The sequence below is a fragment of the Bos indicus genome, chromosome 10, assembly GCF_029378745.1.
Source record: "Bos indicus isolate NIAB-ARS_2022 breed Sahiwal x Tharparkar chromosome 10, NIAB-ARS_B.indTharparkar_mat_pri_1.0, whole genome shotgun sequence".
NCBI classification, from domain to species: domain Eukaryota; kingdom Metazoa; phylum Chordata; class Mammalia; order Artiodactyla; family Bovidae; genus Bos; species Bos indicus.
In genome coordinates, this window is record NC_091769.1 from 102,048,093 (window position 1) to 102,060,286 (window position 12,194).

The following is a 12,194-nucleotide window of genomic DNA, read 5'->3' on the forward strand; positions in this document are numbered from 1 at the left end:
GCAAAGCAGGGAGGCCCAGCAGGACCGTCCCACGGGGGCAGCAGGGCACGGGGCTGGGCCCCACCTTCCCTGGCCCCAGGGCTCTGGATGGAGACTCGGTTCACACGCCCTTCTCCCTCCTTCGAATCTCCTTCGAAGGTTGGACAAGCCAGGTGGAGAAGAGACAAAAGAGCCCACGTTCACTCTTCCTTCTAGAAATTCCAGTTGTGGTGTGTATTCAAACTGCTTTAGGATAACAACTAAACTGAACACACATGGTGGGGCTTTCTGCTTTCCTTCGTTAGGAACTTGATTTAAAAAGAGAAGACGGCTTACCCATTTTTGAAATAGAGGACATGGGCTCTCTGCAGTCCCGTTTCTAGGAAAAAACCTAGTTCTTGATCGTGGGGAGCAGGGCCAGGCTTAGGACTTCTGTTCTGAATATTAGAAAGTATTACCTGGAAGGGGAGAAAATCAGAAAACTAATCAGATCCACATGCAAGCCTACTTCCTTCAAACCCTATCTGCAAACGCACAGCTGGACTTGAAAAATGGACTTCCATTCACAAGCGTCAGTGCGCGGCGCTGGGTGGGGAGGAGAAAAGCGCAGAGGGCTTCTGTGCGACAGGGGGGCGACTGCTGCCCCAGGCGCGCGCGTTCCTCCTGCCAGGAGGCCTGCGTGCTGATGCGCGTTGATGGGCACACGGTGCCAGCCGAACCCCCAAGGCTCCGGCTCTGCAAGGCTGAGATGCTGACAGAGAGGCTTGGCGGCAAAGAAGCAGGTCCAGCAACAGGCGGAAACGGCCGTCCCCACCAAGGGCTGAGGTCACGGACGCAGCCTGCAGCTTCAGCCCTGCAGACTCTGGTGAGCTTCAGAAAGAGCAGAGGGACCTGTGACTGGCCCTGGCCCGAGAACTAGCCAGACAGCAACTCCGCCAGGCCCCAGGGCTGCAGCGGCAGTCACCTGCTCTCAAGGACAGAGAGCTTAGGAAAAACGACCTCGGCTCCCTCTCTCCCCAAACCAGACTGCCTGTCAACAGATAAGGAGGTTTTAAAGGCTGGCGTGTTTAGCCCTGCCAGAAAGACTGCCAACTAATGAAGGGAAAGACCTGCGAGTGGAGTGGGACATAGTGAAGTGTAAACACGTATCTACTGTTACAGAGGTTACTCTCTTTAAACTCGCGAGTCAAATAAAGCGTTTATCAACCAGAAGCTACTTGTGGCCCATTTAGAAACCACACAGATGCTCTCCAAACACGCTGCCAACATCGACCGCAAGCCAGCAGCTCTCCAAAAACCCAGCTGTTAGCCAAACCCCCGATGTTCTCGAGGTCTTGAAATGACCCTTCTAGAGGCATTAAAGCAACTGCTGGGTCTCTACCTTGTGAGCTCTGGGGCTGCCGGGGGGAGAAGTAGAAGACACATACAGTGAACCGTATGTTGTAGAATGACATCCAAGTGGGCAACCCTCGCATTTGAACTACATCCCAGCATCTTATCAGAAGTGCCTGGCTCCCTCCTGACTTAGCGCTTGGCTCTGCAAGTGCTAAGAGGTAGGTGTTCCTCCCACCTCCGGGCACCGTCATTTTCGGCCCAGCCACCGTCTGAGCGGCGGAGATGCAGAGTGCCCCTCTGGGCCCCGTCCTCTCCTCTCAGGTTCCCGGATGACCTCATCTGCTCCTCAGAAGCCACCTCCATGCTGCCATCTGCCCACTTGGTCGTCTCTAGTCCAGACTTTTCCCAGACTCATGTCTAACCACTTCCTTGATATTTCCACGTGGAAGTCCAACGTTGAAACTTTTAAAAAATTATCATTTGTTTTTGAGAATAGTTTTCAATTTTTAAAAGCTCCATGATTATTTTAAAGCAAAAACAATGCAGTACCATACAAAAAAAAAGAAAAAGCATGATCAATTCTATCACACAGCAGCAACCAGTGAGCGCTCATGGGACAATAACCCATATCAACTCTATCACACAGCAACAACCAGTGAGCGCTGATGGGACAATAACCCATATCAATTCTATCACACAGCAACAACCAGTGAGCGCTCATGGGACAATAACCCATATCTCTGCCCAGGTAAGTACCAAGACGAGAGAAAGATAAAAATCATTTTACAAACACTGAGACTGTGGTATGCGCTGGTTTTAAATTTAAACCATTACATTTCATTTTAATTAAATTTAACAGGCGAAACAAAAGTGTAACCCAAGTAAGCACTCAATTTCAGAAAAATGTGTTTTTTAACACAAAGTTCACAGTCTCTCTAAAATTAAAAATACACCTGATGTTTATCATATGTACACGTGTGTAATACGCACCTGCATGCATGTGTTATGTGTGTATACAGACAGAACGACAGAGACAGAGAGACAAAGAAGAGCCAGAGAAGAGAGACAGAGATTCGGTCCTCTCTTTGTTTAAATGTTCACTCCTTTGGTTGTGCTGGGTCTTAGCTGCGGCACCCAGGATCTTCGATCTTCACTGCGGCATGTAGAATGTTTGGCTGTGGCCTGTGGGATCTAGTTCCCCTAGGGTTCGAGCCCAGGCCCCTGCATCGAGAGCACGGACAGTTAGCCGCTGGGCCACCAGGGACCCCATTTTGTTGTTGCTGCTGTCCAGTCAGTAAATCGTGTCAAACTCTTTGTGACCCCACGGACGGCAGCTGCCAGGCTCCTCTCTCCTCCACTGTCTCCAGGAGTCTGCTCAAACTCACGTCCACTGAGTCGGTGACACTATCCAATCCTCTCACCTTCCTCCGCCGCCCCCTTCTTTGGCCATCAATCTTTCCCAGCTTCGGGGTCTTTTCCCATGAGTCAGCTCTTTGCCTCAGGTGCACGGCTCATTCTTTTATCCACTATTTCAGCTCCATACAGGATCTGCTGACCCACGCCAGCAGTAAGGAAACTGGCGTATCCACGTACCTTCTCCAGTGTCTTCTCCTCAGCCTCCTGTTTTGTTATAGCACTATGTTATATTGTCAAAATTCCCAACAACCATGTCCAACCCCATAATTGTTTTTCATCAGTTCTATATTAAAATGCGTCCTAGGGGTCAGATACAGGTAGGGATTAAGAGGTACAGACCAGTGTGTATAAAGTAAATAAGCTTCAAGGAAATATAGTACAGCACAGGGAATATAGCCAACCTTTTATAATATTTATAATCCTATAATTCTCGATACTACAAATGGGATTACAGTAACTATAATGGGACATAACCTTTAAGAATTGTGAATCACTACACTGTACACCTACATTTATATAGTATTGTACCTCAACTATACCTCAATCAGTCATCAACAAAATGCATTCATTGTTTCTTTAATCCTCTATTTTAAACCAATTCCTGCTGGGTGGAATACTGCCATAAAGGGTGCTCCGAGTCCTAAATTCTTCCGTGTTCAAGAATGTCTCCCTCTCGTCTCTGTCTCTCTAAACCTGACTACAACAAACTTGGATTTCGCACTTTCTCTCCCTCAGAACTTGGTAGACGATACTCCCATCACCAACTCTGAACGTCGCTGTGGACAGCCTGGAAGCCAGCCTTGCTGTCTCCCTGTAGACAGTCTGCAAAGAGAACCCTTCTCCCCCTGAAGCCTAGAGACTCTGCCAGAAGCTGTCGTGCCAGCCACCATTCTAAGCCCGTTGTTCTTGGAACACAGCATGAACGCTCTGTCTACGACTTCAGATCTGCAGGTCGAGTGAGGCCCTGGAGTCGGGCTGCCACTCTGAGCTCAAAGCCCTGCTCCACCACTGTGGCCAAGTCACGGACTCTCTAGCTTCGGTTTTCTCGTTGGAAAAATGGAGATGGCGACACAATTTTTCACTCAGTGTAGTTCTATGGACTAAACAGAGTCATAAATGGATAGAACACTTGGCACAGAATAGAGCAAGTGCTTGATGAAGTCTTACTTCTTTGAGCTCAAGAATTTCTCTTTGATTACAAAATTGTATTCTTTTACTGTTTTATTGTTTTTTTCCATGTTATTTTTCAGGAATACTAATTGTATGCACTGTCTCAGCTACTGTAGCTTTGCAGAAAGTTTAGAGACTGGGAAGTACGAGTCCCTCAACTTTGTTCTTTTTCAAGAGTGTTTTGGTCTTTTGGCCCCTTCCATTTCCATATTAATTTATGACTCAGCTTATCAATTCCTGCAAAAAAAAAAGCAACTGAGATTTTGATGGGATTCAGTTAAATTTGTAGATAAATTTGGACAGTACTGTTATTGTAACAAATTGTCTTTTGTTCCATGAACATAGGCTGCTTTTCCATTTATTTAGGTTTTTTTTTTTTCATTTCTTTCAACAGTAATTTCTAGTTTTCAGAGTATAATGTTTGAACTTCTTTTTATTATTTTAATCTTTTTTGATGCTATTGTAACTGGAATTGTAATTTTAATTTCATTTTCAGATTGCTCATTGTTAGTGGATACAGATAAAAGTGGTTTTTGTATACTGACTGTATCCTCTAAACTTGTTGAAATCATTTGTTAGTTATAGTTCTGTGTGTGTAAACTCTTCAGGATTTTCTATAAACAAGAACATGTTATCTGCAAATAAAGATAGTTTGACTTCTTCCTTTTCAATCTGGATGCCTTTTATTTCTTTTTCCTGTCTCACTGAACTGGCTAGAACCTCTAGTCAACAGAAGTAGTAAGAGCAGATTTCCTTGTCTTCTTCCTGATCTTGGGAGGAAAGCATCCACCCTTTCACCATTATATATGGTTAGATGCTTCATGGGTGCCTTCTATCAGACTGAAGATAATAACTTCTACGCCTAGTTTGTTGACTTTTTAATCATACAATGTGCTGTATTTTGCCAAATGCTTTCCCTGCATCTACTGTACTGAGATTATCATTATCATGCAGTTTTTTCCTTTATTATATAGATACATTGTATTACATAATTGATTCCCATATGTTAAATCAACCCTGCATTTCTGAAATGAATCTTTCTTGTGGTATATTACTTTTTCTAGAAGCTGCTAGATTCAGTTTGCTAGTATTTTGCTGAGGACATTTGCATCTATTCATGAGACTTGTTGTTTACTCACTCAGTCTTGTCTGACTCTTTGTGACCCCATGCATTGCAGCCCACCGGGCTCCTCTGTCCGTGGGATTTCCCAGGTAAGAATACTGGAGGGGTTGCTACTTCCTCCTCCAGGGGATCCTCCCCACCCAGGGATCGAGCCTGCATGTCCTACCTTGCAGGGGGTTTCTTTACCGCTGAGCCCTAACCTGAGAAGCAATCAGCGCTCCCACAACCTAGTCAGGGAGTGGTTTACTGCTACCCTAGTTTTTGAAAGCTTTTATAATACTGGCATCATTTCTCCCTTAAATTGAATCTCTCTTCATTGAATTCACCATGGAAGACAACTTGACCTGTTGTTTTCTTTATGGGAAGGTTTTTAACGATAAATTCAATTTCTTCCATTCATAATGCAGCCTCCCTGCGCCCCCTCAAAGCCCCTAGTCAGCTAGGCGAGGCGAAGGCTGGCTCTTGTCCACTACTGCTCTTGGAACTCCCCGCGGCTCTGCAGCCTGGACCCGGCTCACCTAAGGGGAGCGAGCCGTCTGTCCCTTCTTGAGTGAGTTGTGGTACTTTGCGTCTCTCGGAGAACTTGCCTATTTTCTATAAATGATCGAGTTTATTGGTGTTGAAGTTGGTCATAATTTTCCCTTACATCCTTTTAATATCTATAGACCTACAGAGCCTCTTTTGTTATCTGGGTATTGATAATTTGTATACTCTCTCTTTTCTGGTCCATATTATTAATGGTTTACATAAATTTTATTGGTCTTTACTAACCCATTTGTGGTTTTACTAGTTTACCGTTTATCTACTTTCTAGTCCCTAGTTTCTGTTTTAATCTTTACTATTCCCTTCCTTCTGCTTATTTTGGTTTTAATTATCTTATTTTTCTAGTTTCTTAAGCCAGAAATGTAGATCATTGATTTGAAATTTTCCTTCTTTCTACTATAAGAATTTAATCTTATAAATTCTTCTATACATTTTGTTTTATATATATTGTGAAGTTCTGTTATTAGGTATACATACTTTTAGGATTATAATGTGTTATCGATGAACTGACTCCTTTTATTATATAAGTCCTTTTATCTGCTGTAATAGTTCTTGTTCCTAATTCTACCTTATGATATAATACAGCCAGTCTAGTTTTGCTTTGATTATTGTTTGCATAGCATGTAATTTTACTTTTTGTCTACCTATGTATTAACATTTCAATAGTTTCTTGCAGATAGCATATAGTTAGGTCTTACTTTTTGTCCAGTCTGAAAATCTGCCTTTTAATTGGAGTGCTTAGACAATTTACATTTAATATAATCATTGATATGACTGGAATCATCTTGCTACTGCTGCTGCTGCTGCTAAGTCACTTCAGTCGTGTCCGACTCTGTGCGACCCCATAGACGGCAGCCCATGAGGCCCTGCCGTCCCTGGGATTCTCCAGACAAGAGCACTGGAGTGGGTGTCTGACCCTAAGTGAAGTCGCTCAGTCGTGTCTGACTCTGTGCGACCCCATGGACTGCAGCCCACGAGGCCCTGCCGTCCCTGGGATTCTCCAGGCAAGAACACTGGAGTGGGCTGCCGTTTCCTCCTCCAATAATCATCTTGCTCTTGATTGTCTCCTATGTTCTTCTTTTCTCTTTTCTCTCTCTCTCTCTTTTTTTTCTTTCTTTTTTTTGGATTGATGATTCCATTTCATTTTCACTATCAGCTGGTTAATCACGTCTTTTTTTCCTTATTTTTTAGTGGCTGCCCTAGGTTTTACAATATAGCTTTTCACAGCCTTTATCTAAATTATATTACACCAACTCATATATAGGATAAATGCTTTGGGCTTCCCTTGTGGCTCAGCTGGTAAAGAATCCACCTGCAATGCAGGAGACCTGGGTTCAATTCCTGGGTTGAGAAGATCTCTTGGAGAAGGGAAAGGCTACCCACTCCAGTGTTCTGGCCTGGATATTCTGTTTCCTCCCCTATGCCTTTTGCTATTATGGCCACAAATTTTACTTCTATGTTATAAATCCCACAAAACATCATTAATATTTTTAGTTTAGGCAGTCAATTATCTTTTAAAGGAATTCAGACGGTAAAGCATCTGCCTGCAATGCAGGAGACCCGGGTTCAATTCCTGGGTTGGGAAGATCCCTTGGACAAGGAAATGGCAATCCACTCCAGCACTCTTGCCTGGAAAACCCCATGAACGGAGGAGCCTGATGGGCTACAGTCCACAGGGTCGCGAAGAGTCGGACACGACTGAGCGACTGCACTTTCACCCTCAGTGTAACCGTTCGGTGCTCTTCGTTTCGCTGCTCGGATCTGTACACTTCCTTGCTTGAAGAATCTCTCCCACATTTCTTGTCACACAGGTGTGCTCGCTATGCACCCTGTCAATTTTTGTTGGTTCTAAAAAAGTATCTTGTCTTTCCAGTGTCTTCTAATTTGCATATTATCTTCTGGGAATATCTTATATCGCTTATCTTTATTCTTCTGAATTTAAAGTTTCTCTTTCTCTGGCTGCCTTCAAGGCTTTCGTCTTTGATTTACAACAGTTTGACTATGATGTGACTACGTACGTGTTTGTATTTATGCTGCTTGGGGTTCTCTGAGACTCTGGGATCTGAGATTCTTTGCTACGCTTCAGTAATTCTGAAACTTCTTAACCGTTTTCTCTCCCAGTGTTTTTTCTGTCCCAGTTTCTCTCCCTTCTCCTCTTGGGGCAGCAAACACATATATTTTCCCACAGCGCCTGGGTGCTCCGCTCTGTTTTTTTCCCACCCTTCTTTTTTTCTTTTTGTGTTTCATTTGAATAATCTCTACTAACCTATCTTCAAATGAAAGTTTTTTCCTTGGCTGTGTCCAATCTTCTAATAAGCTATCAAAGAAGTTCTTTGTCTCTTATGTCATGTTTTGTTATTTCTAGCATTTCAATAATTTTTTTTTATAGTTTCCTTCTCCTTCCTGAAATTCCCATCTGTTCCTGCGTGTTACATATCTTTTCCACAATACTCTAGCATATAACTCAAGGATATTTTTAAGTTCCTGTCTGATAGTACCTGGGTCCTTTCTGGTTTGGGTTCTATTTATTACCCTTCACAGTGGTTTGTTTTATTCCTGGTGGTGTGTATTGTATAACGATCTTATAATTTTCATTTAATGTTAATAATTGTGTACAGAGAAATAAAGTGAGGGAAATAATATTCACACTTGAAAATGGGTACTCCTTTTCTTTTATCAGGCCCTAAGTGTGGGGGCGTCGAGTCAACCTAGTCAGCAGGTGGGCTGGAGTTGGGTTTCGTCGTTTCTATAGTTACTTCCACTGCACCACAGGCCCCAGATTCCTGCGGCTCAGGGACGCTAACTTGTGCTTCCCTTGGGGCTGGGATGCCGGGGGGCTTCCTCAGGGCTTCTGTCGCACCCTCAGTGCTGATGAGCAGGCTCTGTCTGCTCGTGCTCGGAGCGGGCTTCTCCCCGCACTCACGCCCCTCCCCGGTGGTGCTGTGCTGGTGCGCATGGCGGGTGCTGTGCTTGTTGTGTGACTGCGGTGGGAGGGGCAAGCTTGGCTCTCCTGGCCCAGTTAGGAAGGGTCCGTCCACCAGAACCTCAGGAACGGGGCTCTCCTGGCCCAGTTAGGAAGGGTCCGTCCACCAGAACCTCAGGAACGGGGCTCTCCTGGCCCAGTTAGGAAGGGTCCGTCCACCAGAACCTCAGGAATGGGGCTCTCCGCAAGGGCCCCCTTCTAGCATCTCTCCTAGCCCCTAGAATGCCCTCCTGGGAGAGAAGCCACCTAACTTCCACCACCAGACACTGTCTGAGCATGATTACTTTCCTGGAGCCCAGGTTCAGCACAAACTGAGGCCTCTGTCATCACCCCCATCGCACAGAGTTGGCCCTGCTCTCCCCACGGGTTCCACACCGATAGACACCGGGGGATGACTGCAGTGCTCCATCTTATATAAGAGGCTTGGCCGTCAGCAGATGCTGAATCCACAGGGGGCCCTGGAGGCAAGGCCCACACACTGAGGCACTGACTGCACGGTCGTCCGGTCAACCATCCAAATCAGACACCGCGGACTGAGCCCTGACACCCTGGCGCTCGCTCACACCTGATCTATTACTATTTCCCTCCTAATCATTTCTCAAATGTGTGCATACATCCATTTCTACAATTACAACCATCATCACTCCCTATTAGATTTCTAATAGCCTCCTAAACAGAGTCTCCACATCCTCTCTAGCTCCTTAACGTCCTCTCCACCCTCCACAAGCAGCTGGATAATTTTTATAACAACCTGGATCATGTGACTCTCGGGCGCTTTCTCATCTCATCTCCGCTCGATGGTCACTTCTCAGAAGGGCCTGCCCAGCCCGCTGCCATGAAGCAGATCTGTCTCTATTACTCACTCTCACAACGTCCTGTTCTATTCCTCCGTTGCATTTGTCAATGCATTTTTTACTTGATTATGGGCTTCTCCCTCCTCGGAGCTGCAGCTTCTGTAAAGTCAGGGGCCACGTCTACCCCATTTACTAACACGTTCAGCGCGCACCTCAGTGTCTGATGCAGGGTAAGCGTTCACTGCTGCCGCTGCTGCTAAGGCGCTTCAGTCGTGTCCGACTCTGTGCGACCCCATAAACGGCAGCCCACCAGGCTCCCCCGTCCCTGGGATTCTCCAGGCAAGAACACTGGAGTGGGTTGCCATTTCCTTCTCCAATGCATGAAAGTGAAAAGTGAAAGTGAAGGTGCTCAGTCGTGTCCGACTCTTAGCGACCCCATGGACCGTGGCTCCTCGGTCCATGGGATTTTCCAGGCAAGTATTGGAGTGGGGTGCCATGGCCTTCTAAGCATTCACTACACATAGTAAATATAGTAAATGAATAAAATACACAGTAAATGAATGAGTAAATGTGCAGGGACAATAAGAAATGCAGGGGAAAACGTAATGAGAAAATAACCTATTATGCATTAGGCACTCTGCAGGCACACAGGCTCTCTCATTAATTCCCCCACAAAAACCCACTGAAACGCACATTATTACTTCTTTTTTACTGAAGAGGAAACTGAGACTTTGCTCCACTGAGCAAGTTGCCCAAATCACATCGCTATCAAGTGTTAGGGCTGGTGTTGAAACTCAGGTCCACCCGACTCTGCAGTCCAGCTCCTCCCCCTTTGTTCTTTTAATCTCTGTTTGCTTGCAGAACAAAGTCCAAAAGACCAGAGGTCAGAACTGCCGGATGAGGCAGGACAAGAAAAACGCCAGCGGGAGACAGAGGGAATCGCTCAGCTCTGAGTTTGCCCTGAAGTCTAAGCATCTCGGGCTTAATCCCTTCCTCACAAAGAGCCTCTAACACGTGGGTCTGGGCAGGAGCAGTGTCTGGCAGTATCGAAGCCACCACTTGTTCTGTGGATAAACACTTGCCTGCGAGACGACTGTCATCAAGTACCTTAACAAGTACAGCCTGCTTTGGCAGAAGCACACAGCCAATGCCTGAGGAAGCAAACGGCCAGGGGCCAACGATTTTAGGTCAAAAGGCCCAGGTTCGTCTGGTTCTGACAGTCCTCACCACGTGTGGACTTAGGACAAATCCTTTGATCTCTCAGATGTTCATTGTTTTCATCTGAATAAAGGGGATAATAATACATACTCAGGTTGCTGTGAACTGCAAACGGAAAACTAGTGAGCACATAAACATTATAATCCTTATTGGAGATCTAATAAAGTATCGCCTTTCAGCAGGAACAAAATAAGGATACCCTCCACCACCTGTACATTGCCACAGTTTTAGGAAAGTCTGGAGACAGCGCATGAAAGAGAGAGAAGGTGGAAAATCCAGAATGGAAGAAAGACTGAGAACAAAAATCTTTCCTCGGCCATATGTTCATGTTCTTAGAAAAATGAAAAGAATCAACCCTGTTTTTATAGAAGAGTCCAATATTGTGGCTAATAGTCCTGTATGGCTATGTCTGCCAGCCTTCAAGGTTCGGCTCAGGGGTCATCTCTTCCAGGAGCCATCTCTGAACTTCCACACTGGTCTAAGACCCTGCTCTGGGCTTGCGGAATTCTCTGAGTGTTCCCCACAAAGCAGCCCACACACTGTTTATGGACCAGTGTCCTCAGAAAGCACTAAGTTTCCTAAGGACACACTCTCTGGTTAATTCATTCTCCAGCCCCTTGGGTCAAGAACAGTGTGCAGAACAAAGGAGACACTTATTAAATACTTTTGTAATTGAACTGAAAAAAAAATCAAAGTCTTGTTATATGTGAAAATACAAAGAAAAAAATGATCCTATACACAAAGCAATACAAATAGCAAAGACCTAGGAGTATAATAAATCTACTGAAATCTGTAAAAAAAAAAAAGGTCTTGCAAAATGGAAGGAGGTACCATGGGCACAGATGAGTGAAGACTAAAAGTAATTCTCCAAACCAATGTATAAAGTTAATAAAAATTCAACCAAGTCCCAACAGAATTTTTCTAGAAGCAAATTATTCTAAAATACATTTAGAAGTATCAACAGAAAAGGACAAAGGATATCCTAAAAAATAAGTAGAAGACGCTTACTCCTTGGAAGGAAAGTTATAACCAACCTAGATAGCATATTAAAAAGCAGAGACATTACTTTGTCAACAAAGGTCCATCTAGTCAAGGCTATGGTTTTTCCAGTGGTCACATGTATGGATGTGAGAGTTAGACCATAAAGAAGGCTGACCACCGAAGAACTGATACTTTTGAACTGTGGTGTTGGAGAAGACTCTTGAGAGTCCCTTGGACTGCAAGGAGATCCAGCCAGTCCATTCTGAAGGAGATCAGTCCTGGATGTTCTTTGGAAGGAATGGTGCTAAAGCTGAAACTCTAATACTTTGGCCACCTCATGCAAAGAGTTGACTCATTGGAAAAGACTCTGATGCTGGGAGGGATTGGGGGCAGGAGGAGAAGGGGACGACAGAGGATGAGATGGCTGGATGGTATCACTGACTCGATGGATGTGAGTCTGAGTGAACTCCGGGAGCTGGTGATGGACAGGGAGGCCTGGCGTGCTGCGATTCATGGGGTCACAAAGAGTCGGACATGACTGAGCGACTGAACTGAGCTGAACTGAACTGAATCCTTTCAGATGTTAAAACATAACATAAAGAAGTACTTATTAAATAGTGTCATGCTGGTTCAGTATAAAATTAGTAGAACA

At 44.9% G+C, this 12,194-nt stretch overlaps 1 protein-coding gene across 7 annotated transcripts in view; it reads right to left on the bottom strand.

Annotated features, from left to right (window-relative positions):
- The window catches only part of TTC7B (tetratricopeptide repeat domain 7B), a 275,490-nt gene that overhangs the window by 174,886 nt on the left and 88,410 nt on the right, over positions 1–12,194 (bottom strand). For 6 of the 7 annotated variants that reach the window (XM_070798024.1, XM_070798023.1, XM_070798022.1 and 3 more), the window contains exon 5: positions 316–437. In XM_070798024.1, coding sequence (XP_070654125.1) covers positions 316–437 — 122 coding nt within the window. Of the gene's footprint in view, positions 1–315; positions 438–12,194 lie in introns of those variants that run through there. The other variant, XM_070798028.1, reaches the window with a different exon arrangement.